The sequence below is a fragment of the Oncorhynchus kisutch genome, linkage group LG18 (genome assembly GCF_002021735.2).
Source record: "Oncorhynchus kisutch isolate 150728-3 linkage group LG18, Okis_V2, whole genome shotgun sequence".
NCBI lineage: Eukaryota > Metazoa > Chordata > Actinopteri > Salmoniformes > Salmonidae > Oncorhynchus > Oncorhynchus kisutch.
In genome coordinates, this window is record NC_034191.2 from 38,706,646 (window position 1) to 38,730,777 (window position 24,132).

Below are 24,132 nucleotides of genomic sequence, written 5' to 3' on the forward strand. Positions count from 1 at the left end.
TCCTCGGTCCTCTCCTCCACACCTCTCCCCTCTCCTCCTCCTCCACACCTCTCCCCTCTGCTCCCCTCCCCTCCTCGGTCCTCTCCTCCTCCTCCACACCTCTCCCCTCTGCTCCCCTCCTCGGTCCTCTCCCCCTCCTCGGTCCTCTCCTCCTCCTCCACACCTCTCCCCTCTGCTCCCCTCCTCGGTCCTCTCCTCCTCCTCCACACCTCTCCCCTTTGCTCCCCTCCTCGGTCCTCTCCTCCTCCTCCACACCTCTCCCCTCTGCTCCCCTCCTCGGTCCTCTCCTCCTCCTCCACACCTCTCCCCTCCCCTCCTCGGTCCTCTCCTCCTCCTCCACACCTCTCCCTCTCTCACCGGTAGGGCTGCTCAGGCCTTTCCCCTGTTGCCTCCTCTTGGCGTCACTCAGGATGTCGATGATGAGCGTTGCGAACTCACGAGCGTTGAAACGGGCCAACTTCTGTCTACCCTGAAAGAGAAAAATAGGCAGGGGACACACATATTCATTCTTGAGTACTAAAAACCCTCCGACGCAGAGACGTAGGTTTACAGGAGAAAATTGTATTCAGACATTTTTTGGTGTATTATTAAAGAAAAGACTAATTGAAGCCACAGTCTCTGGTATTGCTGTGGTCACTGGTCATGTGGGGTGGAAAATCACAGTCATAGGGGTTACAGTTGATCATAGTAACACACACACACACTAAACATTGCACCTAGCAATTCACGTTTGTGTTTGCATAAGGGGACAAAAATGCAGGCTTCGTATCCATGTGGTTTCAATTCTAAACACGGTCCGACCGTGAGCACACTGTCGTGTGTGTGTGTGTGTGTATTTTCTCCCCCAGTCTCTCTTGCATGAAACATAAACACTACCGCTGACCAGTCAGATGGCTCCAACCCTATTCAATCCAATCCTAGCTGCGGAGCTCACTGTGGTGAGGGTGCTGATGTGTTAAGGCCTATGTTTACACTAACGAGCTAGCCAACTGAAGGAGGACCCACGATCACACACAGCCCCTTTCGTTTCCCCTCACCCTCCCCCACAGCTGGAAAATGTCTCTCTCGCCGTCTCTACATCCCACTGGCCAGTGCAGAAGCTCAGACATCCCGGTGCAGCCACAAAACTATTAATAGAATGAGATCTTTCATCTCTCTCTCTCTCTCGCCTTGATCTTTCCTCGTCTGCCCTTCTGTTCTCCTCTTTTGTTCCCGTTTTAAAATCTGTCGTGCTCTCGGAGGACTTCTCCATAGTCCCTTCTACTGCCTGCCTGTGTCACTGTGTCTAGCATCGTCTTCAGCCTGCTGTCATCACTAAGCCTACGCAGCGGTTGGAGAAGGATACATACGAAGATATTCAAGCATTTGCTGGCAGTCATCCAACGTTGTTTTCGCGTGCGTGTGTGTGTGTGTGTCTGATAGTAGTAGTGGTGGTGGTGGTTACCTGGTTGCGTGTGGCTGAGTATTCGGGGTTGACAGGCAGGAAGGGCACCGCGCTGCGCTCCGTCACCAGAGTGCTGTGGTTCTGAGTCGTCAGCCACACTGGGGAAAGGGGGAGGAAGGACAGAAAGAGAGAGATATTATACACTGATGTGTGAGTGAGAGAGAAACAAGGTCATTTCAGCTGGAAGTTGGAACACGCACAGCAACACACCCTGCCTGCCGCCCACACATACACACAGTGCACAGCTCCACTGGAACAGACCACAGAACAGTTACAGACTTACACACTTTCACTCCTCCGAGAATGTCCTGCTATACCTAGAGCTGTGTGTGCTTGAGCGTGTCTGGCTCTCGGTCTCTACCCCATCCTGCTTACCTGCGGAGAGCCTCTGTCAGACAACGCAGTCTGCGACTGCTCCTGCTTCCGAGAGAGAGAGCGAGGGAGGAGAGTGAAAGAGAGAGACTCCAGGATTCCTGAGGCACTTTGCTCACCAACGCGCTCTCTCCTTCTCACTTGCTCCTTCCCTCTAAATTGCCTCTCTCTCTCTCTCTCTCCCCCGTCTTAGACCTCACCCAGTGCCCTTTTACAGACTTTGTTTATGCGTTTTTTTAGGTTTCCTTTCTAAACAGTGACTCCTTCTCCGGGGGAACAGCCATACTAGGGGCTACGTCCCACATAACACCCTATTCCCTTTATAGTGCACAACTTTTTTTACCAGGGCTTGGTGAAAAGTAGTGCACTATATAGGGAATAGGATGCTATTTGGGACGCGGACCCCAGAGTGGGCCAAACAGATTGCATGACTCAAAAAGGCAAAGACAGAAAGAGGAGCAGGATGGAGAGAGAGGGAGAGAAGCAGACGATGGGTTACACAGGAGAGGGAGAGAAGCAGACGATGGGTTACACAGGAGAGGGAGAGAAGCAGACGATGGGTTACACAGGAGAGGGAGAGAAGCAGACGATGGGTAACACAGGAGAGGGAGAGAAGCAGACGATGGGTTACACAGGAGAGGGAGAGAAGCAGACGATGGGTTACACAGGAGAGGGAGAGAAGCAGACGATGGGTTACACAGGAGAGGGAGAGAAGCAGACGATGGGTTACACAGGAGAGGGAGAGAAGCAGACGATGGGTTACACAGGAGAGGGAGAGAAGCAGACGATGGGTTACACAGGAGAGGGAGAGAAGCAGACGATGGGTTACACAGGAGAGGGAGAGAAGCAGACGATGGGTTACACAGGAGAGGGAGAAGCAGACGATGGGTTACACAGGAGAGGGAGAGAAGCAGACGATGGGTTACACAGGAGAGGGAGAAGCAGACGATGGGTTACACAGGAGAGGGAGAAGCAGACGATGGGTTACACAGGAGAGGGAGAAGCAGACGATGGGTTACACAGGAGAGGGAGAAGCAGACGATGGGTTACACAGGAGAGGGAGAAGCAGACGATGGGTTACACAGGAGAGGGAGAGAAGCAGACGATGGGTTACACAGGAGAGGGAGAGAAGCAGACGATGGGTTACACAGGAGAGGGAGAGAAGCAGACGATGGGTTACACAGGAGAGGGAGAGAAGCAGACGATGGGTTACACAGGAGAGGGAGAGAAGCAGACGATGGGTTACACAGGAGAGGGAGAGAAGCAGACGATGGGTTACACAGGAGAGGGAGAGAAGCAGACGATGGGTTACACAGGAGAGGGAGAAGAAGAGGAGGGGGGGGGGTTCTCACCTGCATCGTTCTCCCTGCGGTCCACTTCGTCATACACGTCCATGGCCAGCTCCTCAAACAATCGATTGTTCAGCTGTCACACACAGGAAATGTACGGGACGCAGACAGTGTACACAAGACCAAGACAAAAATAAGCAATGCAAGCCAGCAAATACCAGCGAGGGAAAAATATATATAAAAACACACACACACACACACACGGTTAAAATAATAGGACAACCATGTACAGCAATACTGTCAACACAAACAGTAGCACTACACTAAAAGGCTCTGTCCTTTTACTGCCTGGGCCAGAGGAGAATTGATTATACCATACACAGGAAATGGGGAAAGTCATAGTCCTCTGTCATAGACAATTAGAGTCACTGATACAGACATGGCCCACTGCTTCAGTTTATTATCAGATTAGCTCGTTTTCTGGGTCGTTTGCATTAGGCACCAAATGGAAAGAAAAACAGGGAGGAGACCTCGTTTTTGTTTTCCTTTGAAAACGTTTCAAAATGTTTTCCCTTGCGTGTCCTAATGAACACAAGCCAGGAAGTCTACCAGATGGATAGAGCCTCAACTCTAACCCATGACCCCTACCCTTTGACCACCCAGCACTACTCACCGCTTGGAGCTTCTTCTTAGCTGCCTTGGCCAGTTCTGAGAGGTCCAGGCTACGCAGAGACACAGACAGACAAAATGCCACAATGAAACAACCACAGACACCAACAGAGAGAGAGAGGGGTGAGGAGAGAAAGAAGAGAGGACAGAAAGGTATGTGAGGTTGAAGACATGGAACTGGGGGTTTTCTCAGGGTGGTGGGTGGGAGGGGTGAGACAAGAGGGGTGTTCGGTCATGGAGCGAGGGCCATGGCACATAATCAGGTGACATATATAGGTAACTGCCAAAATCATAGAAACACTTCGGGATGCAAAGTGTGATTCCTGAGTTAATGAAGCAATTAACATCCCATCATGCTGAGGGTCATGTATAAAAATGCTGGGCAGGCCATTATTTTGGCTACCATGGCTATGCGCCCGTAGGATGACAATGCCCCCATCCCACAGGGCACGTGTGGTCACCGAATGGTTAGATGAGTATGAAAACGATGTAAACCAGATGCCATGGCCGCCTGTCACCAGATCTCAACCCATTTGAACACTTATGGGAGATTCTGAAGCGGCGCCCGAGACCGCGTTTTCCACCTTTCTATCAACAAAACACCAACATTTGGGGAATTTCATGGGGCAGAATGGTGTCACATCCCTCCAATAGAGTTGCAGACACTTGTAGAATCTATGCCAGGGGGTAGACAACCCTGTCCCGGGAGATCCGCAGTTACTGCTGGAGTTTGTTCCAACTAGGCACCACACCTAACCAACTAAGCGAATTGATCAGTTCGTTGATTGCCAAATTTCAACACACCTGGTCTTCCATGTCAGGTAAATGAAAAACAGAACCAGGGTTGCCTACCCCTGATCCATGCCAAGGTGCATTGAAGCTGTTCTGTCTTGTGGTGGCACAACGCCATACGAAGACACTTGGCGGTGGTGTTTCCTTTATTTTTGGCAGTTACCTGTAGCTCCTTCCATTTCAGTTTGGCAACATTCAAAACTACAGGCCTTGTACTTGTATGATCGACAATGAGTACTGGTGGTCTAGATACGGTAGCCAACCTAACATTTAAAAGCAAAAGGGCTCCCGTCAATGTTTATTGAATCAAGACATCATAAAAGTAATGCTACTATATAAAAAATAAAAAAGGCAGACAAAATATTACAGGAATCCCTCCCTCCTTCCCTAACAACAGCGAATATTACAGGAATCCCTCCCTCCTTCCCTAACAACAGCGAATATTACAGGAATCCCTCCCTCCTTCCCTAACAACAGCGAATATTACAGGAATCCCTCCCTCCTTCCCTAACAACAGCGAATATTACAGGAATCCCTCCCTCCTTCCCTAACAACAGCGAATATTACAGGAATCACTCCCTCCTTCCCTAACAACAGCGAATATTACAGGAATCCCTCCCTCCTTCCCTAACAACAGCGAATATTACAGGAATCCCTCCCTCCTTCCCTAACAACAGCGAATATTACAGGAATCCCTCCCTCCTTCCCTAACAACAGCGAATATTACAGGAATCCCTCCCTCCTTCCCTAACAACAGCGAATATTACAGGAATCCCTCCCTCCTTCCCTAACAACAGCGAATATTACAGGAATCCCTCCCTCCTTCCCTAACAACAGCGAATATTACAGGAATCCCTCCCTCCTTCCCTAACAACAGCGAATATTACAGGAATCCCTCCCTCCTTCCCTAACAACAGCGAATATTACAGGAATCCCTCCCTCCTTCCCTAACAACAGCGAATATTACAGGAATCCCTCCCTCCTTCCCTAACAACAGCGAATATTACAGGAATCCCTCCCTCCTTCCCTAACAACAGCGAGAAGATGATGAGCGCACGGGATAAAAGACGGGGGGGGGGGGGGGGGGATGTTGAGTGAGTGAGTGAGTAAGAGAAAAGAGAGAGATACCTCTGTGTCGGGCACTTAGGGCGAGCTCTGCCTCCACAAGCGCAGCAAAGATGGAGAGAACAGAAAACGAGTGAGCGAGACAAGAAAGAGACAGGTGGAAAGTAAAGAGAGAGAGAGAGAGAGAGAGAGAGAGAGAGAGAGGGAGGGGGGGATACACTCCATATCAACACCAGGGCCCATATTCACAAAGTGTCTCAGAGTAGGAGTGCTGATGTAGGGTCAGATCCCCCTCTGTCTATATAACCAGATTCATTATTATCGAAGGTAAAACTCATCCTAGATCAGCTACTCAGACGCTTTGTGAATATCGCTCACTAGTTCTCCACAGAGTATAGTACAGTATAGTACAGAGTATAGTACAGTACAGTAATAGCAGTGTTGTAGAAGTCTGTTGTAGCTCAGCATACAGACATGCAGTCTGCATCAGTGTAACAGGGGCCTTCCTCTCCCATCTAGCAGTACAGACTGACTAACGACAGGGCACAACCTACTGGTCAAAACACTGCAATACACCTAGCCACTTCACTTATGCCAGAATATTACATGGTATTCATAACATTTCATTGTAGAGTCCAGAAAATCAAAGGCATTGCCAGGATATCATGTCACGTCAAAGACAAAAATGCTCAATAGAGAATCTCATTTGAAAATATGTTTTAGTCCAGGATTAGCCTTAATCTGTGCCTGAAAAAACACCCTATGTATACTTAAGCAATAAGGCCAGAGGGGGTGCGGCATATGGCCAATATACCACGGCTAAGGGCTGGTCTTATGCACGATGCAACGCAGAATGCCTGAATACAGCCCTTAGCCGTGGTATATTTGCCATATATCACAAACCCCCGAACTGCCTTACTGCTACTATAAACTGGTTACCAGCGTAATTACAGCATTAAAAATAAATATTATGTCATACCCGTGGTATACGGTCTGATATACCACGGCTGTCAGCCAATCAGCATTCAGGGCTCGAACCACCCAGTTGATAATAAATATCAACCACCATGCAGATTTATAAATATAGTCCCCACACCCTCCCACCCATTCAGACCCTGAACACAAGCCTTTGACACTTACCTGTCAGCCATCTGAGGAATGATATAATGCCCATTCTTGTGATCTACAGGATAGAGTACAACGGAGTGAAATCATTGTATAGTGTTAAAACAGTCATTGGGTGAAAAACCGCCCTACTAGTTAAGCCTAACAGTGGGTCCATACTTGGAGCGATAATCAGCGAACTATCAACCAGTCATGTTTAATGGAAGGAGACACAAAGAGACACACAGCGACTTAGCGGTCGGCGAGGAGAAAACTAGTGACCAGAATTGAAAATGTCCCAATATTATGCAAATTTAGGGAGAGGGCTCTTGTTAGCAAGCTCTGGCATTAGCGAACAACAAAACTGCTGTCATGCTAGCTGTTTGAAGGATACACCCACCAAGCGAGATCTCAATGACTTGATTGCTGATTATCGCTTCAACTCGGAGCCCTCTGTAAGGTCCTTGGCAGGGGTAAAAAGGTCACCTACCAGGGCGTCGGCCACACAGATAGAAAGCCAGCCTGTCTGTGAGCTCGTACTGACACTCAACCAGCCGCTCTGCCAGCTCCACCTGGCCCGCTTGCCTGCCACACACACACACAGTACAACGATCAGATCCTATAACTGTATATGACACAGCTTTCTGACACAACAAGGCAGAAAAACATAACAAACAAACTGAATACCTTATGACAGAGTGAGCCAGGGGTGTATTCACTAGTAACAAAAAGCAAACAGGGCAAAACGGGAAGGGACTACCTGAACTTGTCCAATAAGAGACCCTTGTTTTCCTTTGGAACATGTTTTGGAACAGTGTACACTAATGAATATACCCCTGGTGTAGCCTACCTGGCGTAGTCCATGGGTGTGCGTCCGTTGATGTCCAGGGCTCCGGGGTCGGCTCCGTACACGACCAGCAGCTCTGCCTGCAGAACCTGGCCTGCCTTGGCTGCCACATGGAGTGGAGTGGTGCCCTTCTCCTGAGAGGACAACCGCACACACACACACACACACACACACACACACACACACACACACAACTTCAAATTAGGGAGCATGGACACAGCATAGACCGATTGGACCGATGCTCTATAGGGAAGTTGTGAGTGTGGTGAGAAAGTGGGTAATTTGCAGTAACCGGAGGTGGGAGGGTGAGTGGTGAGAAAGTGGGTCATTTTCAGTAACGGGGGGTGGGAGGGTGAATGGTGAGAAAGTTGGTAATTTGCAGTAATAGGGGGTGAGTGGTGAGAAAGTGGGTCATTTGCAGTAACGGTGGGTGGGAGGGTTAGTGGTGAGAAAGTGGGTCATTTGCAGTAACGGTGGGTGGGAGGGTTAGTGGTGAGAAAGTGGGTCATTTGCAGTAACGGGGGATGGGAGGGTGAGTGGTGAGAAAGTGGGCAATATGCAGTAACAGAGTGAGTGTGGTGAGAAAGTGGGTCATTTGCAGTAACAGGGGGTGGGAGGGTGAGTGGTGAGAAAGTGGGTAATTTGCAGTAACAGGGGGTGGCAGGGTGAGTGTGGTGAGAAATTTGCAGTAATAGGGGGTGGCAGGGTGAGTGGTGAGAAAGTTGCAGTAACAGGGGGTGGCAGGGTGAGTGGTGAGAAAGTGGGTAATTTGCAGTAACAGGGGATGGGAGGGTGAGTGGTGAGAATGTGGGTAATTTGCAGTAACCGAGGGTGGCAGGGTGGGGGTGGTATGGGTCTCACCGGGTGGAAGAAGTTGGCCTGTGCTCCCAGGGACAGCAGCCGTAGACATGTCTCCAGACTCCCCGTCCTCACACTGGAGTGCAGTTGCTGAGACAAAAACAGAGCGAGAGACCCTGTGAATCCCCTCATTAGTGGTGTTTAATAGCTCCACACAGCGGCTTCCATTAGTTATTCCTGTGGTGTCATTAAGGTGCTTCCTTCCTGCCTACAGGGGAGAGAAGAAGAAAGGCAGGCTCTGTGTGTGTGTGTGTGTGTGTGTGGCCTCAGTGGGAGGCACCCCTGCCCACCAGCCATGGCCCTTCGTGGACGAGCCCAGCCTGTGAAGGACGTCAACCTCTGACACCTGACCTGAGGGGGCGGGCCTCACCTTACTGAGATCCTTGGTGGTAACACCGTCGTCATCACGGCACGGCAGCTTGTGGACGAAGGATAGCATCTGGTACTTGGAGCGGATGAACTCGGACTTGGTGGGGCTGTGTAAGACATAAGGTAAGACATCAGCTGTATGGATTTTCTCCCTTTTTCATGGTATCCAATTGGTAGTTACAGTCTTGTCCCATCGCTGCAACTCCCATATGGACTCGGGACAGGCGAAGGTCGAGAGTCGTGCATCCTCTGAAACACAACCCAACCAAGCCGCACTGCTTCTTGACACAATGCCCGCTGAACCCGGCAGCCAGCCGCACCAATGTATCGGAGGAAACGCCGTAGACCTTGCGACCACCACAGGAGTCGCTAGTGCGCAGATGGGACAACGACATCCCTAGCGGCCAAACCGTCCCCTAACCCGGACAACGCTGGGCCAATTGTGCGCCGCCCCATGGGTCTCCCGGTCGTGTCCGGCTGCGACAGAGGCTGGACTCGAACCCAGAATCTCTCGTGGCACAGCCTTAGACCACTGCGCTACTCGGGAGAACCTCATCAGCTGTATGTATGAATCATTGCAGCATGAGATGCTGAGGGGAAAATCCTCTCTGATCCCATAATAGTCTGATACTAGTTAATGAGCAACGGCTGAGCTGCATCTAACACATAAGCTTATTAGCCTGATCGGACTATAACAATTGACCGAGTGAAAAGAATCTCTTGAGATTGTGGTGGGGGAGAGTGAGTTCCACAAACAGAGACTATACGTCAGCGGGGAATGTCCCCACCCAGGTCATCATTGTAAATGAGAATTGGTTCTCATCTGACGTGTCGTGAAAATATATGTTGTGAAATAAAAAATAAACTTACTGGACTTTGTCCTGTGGGTTGGGTTTCCTGCGGCCGCTCTGCACCTGTGCTGGGTCAAGCAGGGAGTGCTCCCAAATCGAGTTAGCCCCATTACTAGCCAGGGTCTGCACCATCTAAAACACACACACTAATGAGACACACGACAACACATCCCTAACATGAAAGTATCTAATGTTGGGGTGGAATGTCCTCGTAGAGCAAATCAAAGCCTCTTCCAGTGCCTGAGGCTGGTCTAGTGGGTAAAGCCACCGCCTGCAGCACCTATACACCACCAAGCGTGGGTGTGAATCCCGACCCCAGGGCCACTCTCTGCATCTCCCTCCCCACTAATTTCCTTCCTGTCTGAATAAAGTGAAAATACAAACAGAAAAAGAATACATTTAAATCCAGTTCCTAACAAAAGTCTTCTCAAATCTTTTCTGTCCAGCAGCCAGGTAACATTTACTTTATATTAGCGATGGAGGAAAAAAACTATTGATAGTTAAATATTGCATTATTTTAAATGTATTTAATAGTTTTTCTAGGTAGCGTCAGCTAGCGCTAGTCGGCTGTGCGTGTGCCAAAACGCCTGTATTTTTCATCCTATAGCTTGATCTCCATCATCTTTTTAAATAGTGAGCCAACATGTATACAGCACTTTTATTTCCATGCTCACTCGTCTCTCTGCAGCAGACACATAGAGAGCAATATGTTTGGGACATCAATTCGCAATCGAATCGCAATACATATAGAAATCGGGAGAATCGCAATACATATCATATTGGCACCTAAATATTGTAATATCGTATTGTGAGGTCCCTGGCCCTAATTTATATACAGTTTATAAACTGTTTTTTATCAGTATGGATTTACATGTTAGAAATCTATAATAAACAAGTAAAGGCCTAATACATTGGTTGAATTGGGTTACTTGTCATTTAGCTGATTGCCAAATACTGGGCTACTTGTACACCCATCAGTAATGATCTCCAATGCCCAGCCCCCTATGTTGTTCCCCCAGGTACCTGCAGCAGTGCAGGGGGCCAGCCGCTGTGCCGCAGGTGCTTGACGATGGAGATGTGGCGTCCCAGGCTACGGTGCACCGAGCAGCACTCGTCACAGATCAGAACGCCCCTGTTGATGCTGGTCCAGCCCGGATCTGAAAACACAGAGAAAGAGAGAAAGAGATAAAGTGAGAGAGGGTGGGGGTCAGGTGTGTACAACTTAGGCTATTTCATCTCAGGTTCATCGTTAGGCCTATAGCTTTGTTTTACCGTTTCTTACCGGTGATACAGTTAGGCCTAATATTTGACATTATTGTTTACTGCACACATTTAAAATAATCAAATTTGAGAGTGATGAATAGACTGACAGTTTGCCTGACATGTGGGAGTTCACAATGAGGAGTTCTCGAGACCATACAAATCAACAAAACACGTATTATTAGCATCATACTGTATAGCCTAAATACAAGTCTGACCTTAAAAATTCCAGTACCACCCAATTGTGCCTTTAGGTGGTAATGAGATCATCATACTAGACAAGTCCAGGGTTCAGTGGGCACAGACAGAACCATGGGCCACACAGTCTAGTCATTAAGTCTGGCCGGAGCAAGGTTAGTCTACACCCTCAGGATCCTACTATAATTAGGCTAAGCTAACTGTGTACGTCATGCAAAGGGCCTATTTTATCCGAGGAACTAGATGGAGCATTTATTCTCAATTGGTAGGCCTAAGAGCTTACAGATTGGGCTGGGGAGGAGCGAATACATGCAGAGAGAGAGATCTGTTCTTGAGGGACAATTCTGAAACAAATAGCTATTGGCAATACTCAACAAAGCATGCCTACTGTTTTCAAAGATTATAATCTATGAAAAGCAGCAACTCTTTAGCCAACAGCATACCACCCTGCATCCCACTGCTGGCTTGCTTCTAAAGCTAAGCAGGGTTGGTCCTGGTTGGGAGACCAGAAGCTGCTGGAAGGGGTGTTGGAAGGTCAGTAGGAGGTCCCCTTTCCTCTGGTCTAAAAAAAATATCTCAATACCCCAGGGCAGTGATTGGGGACATTGCCCTGTGTAGGGTGCTGTCATTCGGATGGGACGTTAAACAGGTGTCCTGACTCTCTGTGGTCACTAAAGATCCCATAGCACTTATCTTAAGAGTAGAGGGTGTTAACCCTGGTGTCCTGGCTATATTCCCAATCTGGCCTTCATACCATCATGGCCACCTAATCATCCCCAGCTTACAATTGGCTCATTCATCCTCTGTAACTATTCCTCAGGTCATAACTGTAAATTAGAATTTGTTCTCAGTCAACTTACCTCGTAAAAATAAGGGTTAAATAAATAAATAAAATTGTTGGGTTTGTACCCATGGCAGAACAGGACAAAGCAGAGCGCAAAATCAAATGTTAAGAGCGGGGAGCAGGACTCTTCATTGGTATAGATTCCAATCGTTAACACTAAAAGTTAAATCTCGTCATAATTCATGCTTCACAGAACAACCCCATTGCTTTTCCTCTCCATGTCCACACTTACTTCCACTTAGTGTGTGCAGCGCCTAATGTGATTTCATATGCATGCACTCGCACAGACACTGACCTAGGCTACACAGACACAGCGCATATGGGGCCACTCTAGTCTCTTGTACCACTATATCTACAGTCAACACTACTGAAGGCTATAGCCCTCTCTTCAGTCTAGCATTCTACCACATGCTGTGCTGCCCATAAAACTAACCATATTATGATAGAAAAACAAATAGGCCTTACGAGCATACTGGCTGTAACAACATTTAATAGCCTATAGTTGATATATGACTTCTTCCAAAATATGGAGGTTGTTCATGAGTCCAGTAGCTATTCCAGTGTGGAGGGTGACAAGGAGTCACACATTAGTGGCTTGGATCAGCAGCTTGCTAGAGCTGCCTTTGCCCAGAAGGGGACGGGCTGCCGAGACAGCAGAAAGCTGACAGTAGACTGTAAGTAAGAAAAAGAAACGGCACAGTGCACACACAGAGTAGGTATACAAGCAAGCCAGGCTAACGCAGGTAACTGCAGAGGAGTGATGGTCAGGAGTGTCATCAATCAGCTGGGATAGCAGAAACACATTCCTGAAGGGAGAGCAGCTGTGAAGGAGAGAGCAGCTGCCATGCACCCCACTCCAACCAACCCCCATCCCAAACTCTCCTCCTCCCCAAAACATTGGGGCAGGTGGGGTTAAATGTGCAAGGCCAAGGCTATGTGGGCAGGGAGGGCCAGGATGCCAAGGTTGGCATCACATCAGAGTTGTGGGTGCACAATTATGTTGTAGAAAAACAGAGTTGGAGAATGTATTCATGATTTTATGAGTAACTACTAAAAAAATGACATGAAGGATTAAGCTAAAAAAATGTTTTATGCCTACAGATGGAGCAGTCTAGACAGGTCAGGAGTCCAGATTACAGGCACTCACTCAATCACTATTCACAACCTATACTATCAACGCCCCTACTCTGCGCCGCACTGCTTGCTAACATTGGCTAGTTGCAGGCAGCTAGCTAGCCAACTAGCTTCAACTACTATTTTATGATAATTTAACTAGATAGCTAGCTAACTAACTAAGTAACAACGGTCAGCTAATCTTCTAGACTCTAAACGTTAGCACACTGGCTAGCTATCTAACGTTACACAAATTACAACATGAAATTGGTCTCATTTATAAAAGTACTCTGGAGGAAGACATGCCAAACTAGCTAGCCTGTCGTCTTCAAATGTAACTAGCTACCTAGCCAGCTAGCTAGTTAGCCCGTGAGGCTAGAGCCAACTTTACAGACAGATGTGATAGCAAGCTATTCAAGTTAGACCAGACAAGATAGACACCCTTTCTCATTTGTTAGCAAACTAGGTACGTGGTTAGCTATTAGATAGATGTGGCGGTTAACACGAGAAATAAAAGCAAACGTTATACGTTGCTTGGCTAGCTGCGCTGGCTAGTCAAGTAGGCGAAACAAATCCGACACTCAAATTCATCTACAGAATATGGTTCTTGTCAAATAAACCAAAGTAACTTTCTAGTCACTTCATTTATTCACATGCACTGAAAATGAAAATTTCACTCTGTTTAAAGGCCTGACTTACTAACTGCCTGTGAACCTGCGCCGTTTTATTGTACTACTTGACAGCGGGCACAGGCCTCCGCCGTCCCATCTAAATGTCGCCAGCTAGCACACATATCGAAGACTAAAACAACACATTGTTTCAGTTTTCATCGTACCTGGTGCACTGCAGTCGGCGCATACTTCGGTTCTGTGGACCTTTCTTGACATGTTTAGGGTTCCACTACAGCAGTGGTTGTATATCTAATGGATGCTCGCCCCTTCCGAAGACCGCCTTATGCTGTTTCTATATATTCTGCCCTGAATCCCCGGAAGCCGGTGTTGTGGTCTTTGGCTCTCCCGAAGCTTTCCCTTTTCTTCCTAACCGGTTTCAGTCCTAAACTCCGGATTCAGTGAGTCGCAGTCCTCGTCGGTGGGATGGTTATCACTGGCTGGCTCATATCTAGAGGCATATAAGACACTAGCGCACACTGCATTGCCAATGTCGAGACCTAGGATAACTGCGCTCCGTCCTACCTGTCACTCGACTCGCTCTCCCACCACTTGCTCTCATCGCCTCTCTCTCTCTCTCTCTCTCTCACCAATGCCAATGGGAACAGAGATAGCTCTAAAATCATCCCGTATTCGCTCAAAGCTTGGAATCTCATCGATACCCATTCATGTAGGCCTCCATCTATAAATGTTCACATTTAGCTAGGTCTCTAGATATTATTTATGTGATTATCTTTTGTAAAGCTTTATAGTGGCTTAGGCTAGCTTATATTACAGGCGAGGCTGTCGAAGGAAAATATTGGTGGCTGGAAATGCAATTCTGATGTTTTAGACATTGACTAATCTGTAATAATATGGGGATAAAAGCAGGTTTACAAATAGCCAAAATAAATGTTCAGAGAGCTTCATGTTGCAAAAACATTGCCGTGCTATAGCCTAGCCAATGAGCCAATAGACAGCATCAAGGGTGTAGGCCTTCGGGCTATTTGTATGTGATAATGTTATAGGCTAAGCTATATAGGCTGATTCTTTCGTGTATTCACATCAAGTGAAAAGTGAATGACTAACTCATAATGACTGGCAGGGGGCGTACAGTATGTAGCCACACTAGCCACTCTACTCGCGTGCACCTTATACATCACTCTCATCAGCATCCCTTCTATTTGATTGGCTGCTTACATTTTATTGCGGGCTGTCATCACTGTCTCGCAACAGTGCAGAGGGCATCTCACAGTCACCATTCGCTGTGATGGGAGGGAGCGGAGAATAGATGGGCGTCTGCCTCGCTAGTTTATTCAAGGAGGAAGAGAAAGGTATGAGAGGGGCAGGGCATGGAGAACAGAGGTAGGCTAGATTAAATACAAGTAAGGGTTCTCTTGCAGATTCTTCTTAGATCTAGGGCTGTTGACTAGTCTTTATCATAACCAACAGACTGCAAGGGAAATCATTGAAACATTGTATTCATACTTTCATATTATAATGCGGAAGGCATGTCTTGTAAAGTGACATGTCACGACAGAGCGAGAATATGAGCTAATAGTCAGTCAAAAGCGAAGTATTAAGACAGGTTTATACGGAACAAAAAAAAACAGAGGAGAGAAGGCGAACTATGACCGAAAATGATTTCTGCTAAGAAAACTCCGGAAAAGAGTCGTTATCCTATTCACTACATGGTGTGGCACGACAAACATCCGCAACTAGAGAAAGCGCTATCCGGGAACGAGCAGGTGAGTCTTCGGACCACACGTCCTCGTCTATCTGATAAAAAAGCGTGGGCCGTGCCAATATCATTTGGATAGGTTTAGGTTAGGTGTGCCATCTAGTGTGACCACAGTTCACGAACCGTGGGCTCGTAGAATGAATTGAACGGTAAGAGGGGGTGGAAGTTACATATGTTTCAATAGGTGGCTACCTGCCACGAGTTTACCTCGAGATTGCAAATTAGCCCATGCCATGAAATACCGTAAACCTCGTTTGAAATGTGTTTCCATCGTTGTCGTTCAGTGGGAGTCAGAAAATGTGTCTAGGCTTTGCTACAATTCCATATAATGATGTCATTGGATTTAGCGACCACATCATGAACTTGCAAAATTGTATCATTCTTAAAATAATCTCCTCTAGCCTAATCCATTTCATTACCATTTCCTTGCTATTTGTTACATTTTCGCAAGCTATAGCTGTGCGTGTGTAAAGCTGCTAGTAATACTATTTCGTGTTGTGTCCAATACTGTACCTCCCCACCACCTAAACGAAGAGGAGGAAACCGTGGGAGACAATGCAGATATAATGTGGGCGAATTGATGCACATGCACAGTGATGGAAATAATACCAGTCTTGACTCGGCTGTCAGAAGAGGATGTGTGACTATGCCATGTTTACTATTTCTATGATATGTCCATTCCTACAGAACGAAATTGCATAGGTGTTCATGTATTCTTTCAGGGATGTACTGTCGGAACATTTTAGCCTGTCCGTCCATTTATTTGAAACCATAAATATCTAGAACACGGTGCATGCATACAATGGAAATAGGTACTACAGGACAGACTGATGGACACAAGGCATGACAGACAGACACCTGAAAATACTCTCTTAAATGAACAGTCAGTGAACCTCTGCAGGAATATGGAAAATCTAACACAGGTTTCCTGCAGTTTCCCAGGCACACGGACAATTCAGTAGGATGAATACGACTGAACGAAAAACCTCAAAACCTGCACACTATGCGGAGATTTAATTTCATTTTCTCATGAGGATCTGCATTATTTCAGTGCCTTATTATTTCAAGACAAGATTAATCCCATGTGTTTACAATACAAAGCATATAATGCAATGCATTTAATATTGATAAGAAATGGTAAGCAATTGCGAGAGTGCAGGTATTAAAGGACAGCAGACTGAAATGCCACTTCCCTGTTCTGCTGCCTATTATACACCAGGTTGATGTGCAGTACTGGCTTGGCTTCCCTACTGTAACACTGTCACATCAACATAAGGGCTGTGGTTGTTTTTCCACTCTGAATGTGAGCACAAAAAAAAAACATTTTAAAGGGGAATATGTCCTTCATATGTCCGGTCACTGTGATTGACACCTTATTTACATTTACATTTTTTTTTTAGGACGTTTATAAGACTAGTTTACTCTCACTCGCATCTGTGAACCTGACTCGAATGTCATACCCTCTCAGTCATATTTATATACTAATCCAAATTCAATTCCATTCGAATAACTTTATTTGACCGTACACACTGTTAAAACCTATGGTAAACGCTCAGGCCTAGCACCTCTTGGCTCGGATGCAATGCTGTGTAGCGCACTGTGATGCTGGTGATGATTCAAGTCTGAGCCCCATTGATTATAACTATATAACGCACCCCCAGTTGGTGTCATTTACAGGGCACTGACAGATAAATCTTGGCCTCTCTTGGCAAAGCATGCAGGCTTATAGAAGTGTGTTTATGGCTCCATCAGGGGAAGAGTTACACTGGCTGGCCAACTGTCTGTCTGGAACTCCCAGACTGACTGGCTGGATGTATGGACGGTCAAGTGTGCACATGAGTGGATTGGATATGGCTGGCGGTGGTTGCATATGTGTCAAGGATCAATGGTATCTAAAGGAGTGCCGGACACAAGAAATGCACAGGGTGTAGGGTGTAGGGAGCGAGTGCACACAGGGTAAGCAAGGCCTGCGCCTCACTGATGAAAGAACAGAGAAGTGCTGCGCCAGCAGCGAGAGAAAATGTTATTGGTATTGGTATCCGGGAAGGAGAAGAAGAAGCACATAAAAGAGCAAAAGTTTTTTTTTAAGATAAATTGAGCGGGGAGGAGAGTGAAGAGGGAGAGCTCAATGCAGCTTCTTTAAGCAGTGTCATCAAACAAAGCAGAGGGATTCTTGGAATAGAGAGACCTGACAACAAGGTAGATACAGAGAGGAATAGCCAGAGGTTGTAAAGTAACATGAGGATGCAAGTGAAGGGAAGAAATGAGGGAGGAGTGGAAGGAAGGGAGGGATGAATAACAGCAGTGTGCAGCAACATATCACTATATCCTGATCCAAGCACAAAAAATGCAAGCCAGATATGTTTGAAATGGAACAGGATCCTTTTCTACCAAAGAGGCGAAGGGGAGCCACCCTCACTCTAATGTGTACGATGCTCACAGTCTCAGCTGGGCGCTCATGTCAACTCAGCAGTCTTGAAGTCTGATGATATCATACTGGGTGGACACAGGCCTCACAAATTACATTGTCCTCCTTCCTAGTTTGTCTCTGCTGTACCATCTGTCTATCCCTGCCTGTAATCTACAGTAAATTACCCTGACCCGTCATACACAACATCCTTCCTCCCCTCTGTCAGTTTCTCCCTCCCGCACCCAACGTATCTTAGTTTCCACCTGGCTCCCCTCTATGGTGCTCCATACCTCCATCTCCTCTCCCCTCTACTTACCCCTACAGTGCAGTGAATCTCTACGCTAATTGCAGCAGTGCAGTGTCACTAGGGATAGGGGTGTGATTCGTCTACATTTAGTTCAATTGCGGAAAGCTTTTAACCGAGAGAGAGGACAGAAACAGACAGCAGTACTCCTTAAAGATTGAAAAGATGTCCCTGCTAATATTGGGTTGCATTTGTGTGCCTGAAAAGGCATGGAGGAAATGAATGGTACTTCGTGGCCCATATCTGCCTTTGCAAACCATAACGTAGGGACAGACTTACTGTATATTTGCATGCGCATACACACACACACACACACACCACACATGCACACGCTCACACGCGTGCACACACATACACCGGTTGTAAATAGCTATGCATAAAACTCTCTGAGGTTAGTACTGAATTCAACCTCCAATTCTCCATCAGTTCACAGACATTGTTTGTGATATCCTAACCTATATCAACGATCAGACATGGAAAGAGTTGTTCCACAATAGTCATGTTATTGTTTCCTGGAACAAACTGCACCAAAGCAATTCCAGTTTCTGTTCCGACATTTTGTACTGGTGTGCTTAACCACGGTATCTTGTTGTCATTCGATTATGCAAAACCAGGGTATTTTCAGCTTCTATTCCATGCAGGAGATCAAATGTGAGGTTACTACCTTAGAGATAGGAGTAGGTTCCTCCTCGCTTTGCATTGTGGGGGACTTTCCTCTATCCAGTGTTTCTCTATTCACAACTTCCTCCTCCCTTCACACAGAATACCATCTGTTGTCTCCTATCACTGAGCAAAGTAATACATGTTATTACATTAGTCTTGTGGTGGTCTGACAAGTGACAACAATGGTTAAAAGGCATGTTGCCAATATAATGCGTCTTAAAAGTTTGAGTGATTTAACAGTAAAACCTGTAGCATAACGAAGGTTTGACATTGGTTTAAAACACTAACACAAGTGTAGCTGATTGTGAGGTTTAGTGGTGATTCAGATAAAACACTAACACAAGTGTAGCTGATTGTGAGGTTTAGTGGTGATTCAGATAAAACACTAACACAAGTGTAGCTGATTGTGAGGTTTAGTGGTGATTCAGATAAAACACTAACACAAGTGTAGCTGATTGTGAGGTTTAGTGGTGATTCAGATAAAACACTAACACAAGTGTAGCTGATTGTGAGGTTTAGTGGTGATTCAGATAAAACACTAACACAAGTGTAGCTGATTGTGAGGTTTAGTGGTGATTCAGATAAAACACTAACACAAGTGTAGCTGATTGTGAGGTTTAGTGGTGATTCAGATAAAACACTAACACAAGTGTAGCTGATTGTGAGGTTTAGTGGTGATTCAGATAAAACACTAACACAAGTGTAGCTGATTGTGAGGTTTAGTGGTGATTCAGATAAAACACTAACACAAGTGTAGCTGATTGTGAGGTTTAGTGGTGATTCAGATAAAACACTAACACAAGTGTAGCTGATTGTGAGGTTTAGTGGTGATTCAGATAAAACACTAACACAAGTGTAGCTGATTGTGAGGTTTAGTGGTGATTCAGATTAAACACTAACACAAGTGTAGCTGATTGTGAGGTTTAGTGGTGATTCAGATAAAACACTAACACAAGTGTAGCTGATTGTGAGGTTTAGTGGTGATTCAGATAAAACACTAACACAAGTGTAGCTGATTGTGAGGTTTAGTGGTGATTCAGATTAAACACTAACACAAGTGTAGCTGATTGTGAGGTTTAGTGGTGATTCAGATAAAACACTAACACAAGTGTAGCTGATTGTGAGGTTTAGTGGTGATTCAGATTAAACACTAAAGGCTGTAGCCTAATGGTTTGCCATTGGTTTGAATATTATCCCAAATATAAATGTATAGGTGATAATTTTCACCGTCATCCGCAAGTATGAGAGAGCTTAGAGTCTCTTAGAGTCTCTTCAGTTGTATCAGAGACTAGTGCTGTCACATCTGTCATCGAGGAGGAGGGAGAGAATCACATATCTCTCCCCACCCTGCCTGTGACAGGTTCACTGACCATGGCAGAGTTATTTCACCCAGCTCCATCCTCCTCCATCCTCCCTCAGTCCCTCTGCTGCTCTCACCTCTGCCCAGCCGTCCCTCTCGCTCAAATTTACTGGGCTCAGACTGTCAGGCTCCAACTACTAACTCCCGCTCTGGCCTCATTTTCTTCCTCTGACCTGCATTTGGTGATAGAGGGATGGTAATGATCTAAGTTATTTCGAGATATCTATAAGCCGATCACACACATGCATCTGATGGTGTGGTCTCATTTGCATACGCCCCACTTACACCATACACTCGCACAGAGAAGGCCTGCATAAAGAGACATTATCCCAAGCGCTGTCATGTTTTCATATACAACGTTTGGCTATAACTAGGCTATAACTCTCCAACACATATTGAAAATGGATCAATCACTGTTGTGCATAGTAACTACAGAATTTAAAAAGGGTAACAATGAAAATAAGGGGTACAGGTTGATTCTTTTAACCCCTCCCAATGAGCACACACATGATTCTCGTGCATGCCCTCTCCGCCCACCACAAACATATTTTGGTCTCACAATAAATGATTGATGTTGGTTTAAGTAGCTGCCAGAGAACATTAAGGCAAAGCAGAGAGAGTGCAGGAGTAGACAGAGATGTCTATCTATTATGCAGTTTCCACGGAGAGGGAGAGAAGGGAGGACCAAGGGAGCGATGGAAGGAAGGGTAGAGGAGGAGAGGGAGAGAAGGGAGGACCAAGGGAGGGAAGGAAGGAAGGGTGGAGGAGGAGAGGGAGAGAAGGGAGGACCAAGGGAGGGATGGAAGGAAGGGTGGAGGAGGAGAGGGAGATAGCGGAGGACCAAGGGGGGATGGAAGAATGAAGGGTGGATTGAGCCACAGATGGACCCAATGAGGAAGAGAAAGAGAGTGAGCAGGCACTACGAGTCAGTCAGTGGATGATTAGGATGAGCAGAGAGAATGGGGAGACCCAGTATGACATAATATCCTTACTGTAACCACCTGGGCCAGTCGATTCTGTAAGTGCCTCAGAGTAGGAGTGCTGATCTGGGATAAGGTCCCCCCAATCTTATTCATTATGATCTAAAAGGCAAAACTGATCCTACATTAAATCAGCATCTATACTGAGACTCCAGCTAATGTCTGGCCTGTGTGTGTGGGTCTGTACGTGTTTGTGTGCAGGATAGTATGGCTCTATTTGTGGGCTGTTTGTTGGTCAGAACCACATTGATCACATGCGAATGAGTAAGTGTGCCACTGTGTTTCAGGGTTAATGTGTGCACTAGTGTGAAGACGTGAGGATGAGGATGTGTGGACTAAGAGGTGCCGTGTGTCTTTGTACCACAGCAGAAAAGTGTTACATTTGAGTGTATTGGTTTAGCGTGACAGTTCTATACCGTAACTGACCAATAATGTTATCAGTGTTTTTGTCAAGAGTGGTTTCCTTATTTAATATATACATTTCTTTTCTTTTATCTATTTTTACTTAACAGATAGAGAGAGAGAGGACTTGTGTCTGTGCGTGATTGCATGTTTGTTTGTGTGAGAAAGTGGCTGCTGTCGTGTTTCTATTTGCTCTTATACTTAATTAGCTTCATACAACGGGTGGGTCTAATCCTGAATTGGTTAAAACCGCATTCCAGCCGGTGTCTATGCCACAAGTTACCACCGACTAAATCTAGGACGTTAACATGCCTATTTACTCTGTTCCATCTGACTGCGCAGTCCACTGTCTCATCAGCCCAGATCAAATTTACAAACTTGATCTCCACTATAAAAAGCATCTAGACATTATCTCACATTTCTTTTTAGACTAACATTTCGTTTTCAACAGTGTAATTTGTATAAACCTGGCAGTCTGTCTGTCTCAGAAATTTAGTCAGTACTACAGTAAGAGTAGATTGTCCACCATCTACAGTATGTGTTATCCTGGCAAAAAAAGAGAAACAGGCAACATAACATTTAGATTCAGAATAATAAATATTTGAATAATTTATCTGAGCAAACCAAAAACCATTTTCCCACATTTTGTAACATTATAGCATTATTTTAAAATGGATTAAACTGTTTTCCCCCTCATCAATCTACACATAATGCACATAAAACATTGCGACAACATGAGGCTGCCGCCACAATGCTTCGCCGTAGGGAGAGTGCCAGGTTTCCTTGGTTCAGTCTTGGTTTCTCATGGTCTGAGAGTCCTTTTGGTGGCTTTTGGCAATCTTCAATGGGACTGTCATGTGCCTTTTACTGAGGAGTGGCTTCCGCCTAGACACTCTACCAAAAAGGCATGCTTGTTGGAGTGCTGCAGAGATTGGTGTCATTCTGGAAGGTTCTCCCGTCTCCACAGAAGAACTCTAGAGCTCTGTCAGAGTGACCATCAGGTTCTTGGTCATCTCCCTGACCAAGGCCCTTCTTCCCCGATTGCTCAGTTTGGCCGGGCGGTTCCACACTTCTTCCATTTAAGAACGATGGAGGCCACTGTGTTCTTGGGGACCTTCAATGCTGCAGGAATTCTTTGGTATCCTTTCCCAGATCTGTTCCTCGATACAATCCTGTCTCGGAACTCTACGAAAAATGTCCTTCAACCTCATGGCTTGGTTATAGCTCTGAAATTCACTGTCATCTGTGGGACCTTATATAGACAGGTGTGTGCCTTTCCAAATCATGTCCAATCAATTTAAATTACCACAGGTGGACTCCAATCAAGTTGTAGAAAAATCTCAATGTTCAATGGAAACAGGATGCACCTGAGCTCAATTTCGAGTCTCATAGCAAGCGTCTGTTTTAATTTGTAATACATTTGCAAAAATTCGAAAAACCTGTTTTTGTTTTGTCAAAATGGGGTAGTGTGTGTAGATTGATGAGGAAAAAAAGTTATTTAATCAATTTTAGAATAAGGCTGTAACGTAACAAAATGTGGAAAAGGGGAAGGGGTCTGAATACTTTCCAAATGCACTGTATATACAAAGAAATATCAAGAGAAAACAGGTCAAACTAAATTAAGTGCAGCTAGTTGCAGTCTTTTCAGCTTCAGTTTGAAGTGATTGAGATAGCTGTGTTGTTGGCTAGCTCCTCTGAACAACAGAGAGCACATTTCCTATGCTAGGTGAAATCGGATCATTTGCTCATTATTATGGATGTACCCAAATAAATGTCACTAGAAAACAGCTTAAACAAACGCAAAGCAAGGGATAAGAATGTTGCCAGCCAGTATGGCAATAACACATTTAGAACAAATGACTTGTTCTGTCCATAGATACAGAACAAAAATAATTAGCAACTGGGTCGTGTCTCTGGCAACCGATAGAACGAACGACCAGCCGTCAATATACTACCACAATCCTTTGCTGCTCTGGCTGTTTATGTACTTTTCACCGTTATCTGCCAGTTTCACTCCCTTTCTTATTCTCTCTCTATCTCTCTCTCTCTCTCTCTCTCTCTCTCTCTCTCTCTCTCTCTCTCTCTCTCTCTCTCTCTCTCTCTCTCTCTCTCGCTCTCTCTCTCGCTCTCTCTCTCGCTCTCTCTCTCTCTCGCTCTCTCTCCTCAGAGTAATCCCCAGGGCCACTTGGAGGGCCCTACAAAGCCACACTGACATCAATCGCTCACTACCCCTTATTCAGTACACCCACAGCCTACGCCATCACCACCCTCTCTATCTCACAGTGCAGCCGCCGCCACTCAACCAGTCAGCTCCAACGCATAGCACACCTTCCTCCTTCTCCCTCTCTCCCGTCTCTTCTTCTCTTGGTTGCTATAGCGATACACCTCTATTCTCTCCCTCTATTCCCTCCACACCTCGTCCTTCACCTCTGACAGTGCCTGTGTGGATTCCTCCTCCTGTTTTTCTGCCGTTCCATTCCTCCTCTCCTCTCCGGCGTCCCCCTACCCCCTCTTTGGGATTAGGAGCCCTGGTTGTTGCTTACGATCAAG

At 46.1% G+C, this 24,132-nt stretch overlaps 2 protein-coding genes across 7 annotated transcripts in view; one reads left to right on the forward strand and one right to left on the reverse strand.

Moving 5' to 3' along the window:
- The window catches only part of LOC109909367 (ARF GTPase-activating protein GIT1), a 25,818-nt gene extending 11,482 nt beyond the window's left edge, over positions 1 to 14,336 (reverse strand). For 2 of the 6 annotated variants that reach the window (XM_031795987.1, XM_031795986.1), the window contains exons 1-13: positions 13,911 to 14,320; positions 10,684 to 10,817; positions 9,680 to 9,792; positions 8,811 to 8,916; positions 8,444 to 8,530; positions 7,586 to 7,716; positions 7,226 to 7,320; positions 6,772 to 6,814; positions 5,695 to 5,721; positions 3,779 to 3,827; positions 3,169 to 3,241; positions 1,445 to 1,542; positions 358 to 469 (exon numbers count right to left, since the gene is read on the reverse strand). In XM_031795987.1, coding sequence (XP_031651847.1) covers positions 358 to 469; positions 1,445 to 1,542; positions 3,169 to 3,241; positions 3,779 to 3,827; positions 5,695 to 5,721; positions 6,772 to 6,814; positions 7,226 to 7,320; positions 7,586 to 7,716; positions 8,444 to 8,530; positions 8,811 to 8,916; positions 9,680 to 9,792; positions 10,684 to 10,817; positions 13,911 to 13,962 — 1,120 coding nt within the window. In that variant the 5' untranslated portion in view covers positions 13,963 to 14,320. Of the gene's footprint in view, positions 1 to 357; positions 470 to 1,444; positions 1,543 to 3,168; positions 3,242 to 3,778; positions 3,828 to 5,694; positions 5,722 to 6,771; positions 6,815 to 7,225; positions 7,321 to 7,585; positions 7,717 to 8,443; positions 8,531 to 8,810; positions 8,917 to 9,679; positions 10,022 to 10,683; positions 10,818 to 13,910 lie in introns of those variants that run through there. The other 4 variants (XM_031795990.1, XM_031795988.1, XM_031795991.1 and 1 more) reach the window with 4 other exon arrangements.
- Positions 14,337 to 14,982: 646 nt separating this feature from the next.
- Positions 14,983 to 24,132, forward strand: part of LOC109909727 (ankyrin repeat domain-containing protein 13B-like) — a 35,586-nt gene continuing 26,436 nt past the window's right edge. Inside the window, exon 1 of the mRNA XM_020508742.2 lies at positions 14,983 to 15,470. Within this exon, the coding sequence (XP_020364331.1) occupies positions 15,363 to 15,470 (108 nt within the window). The 5' untranslated portion in view covers positions 14,983 to 15,362. The remainder of the gene's footprint in view (positions 15,471 to 24,132) is intronic.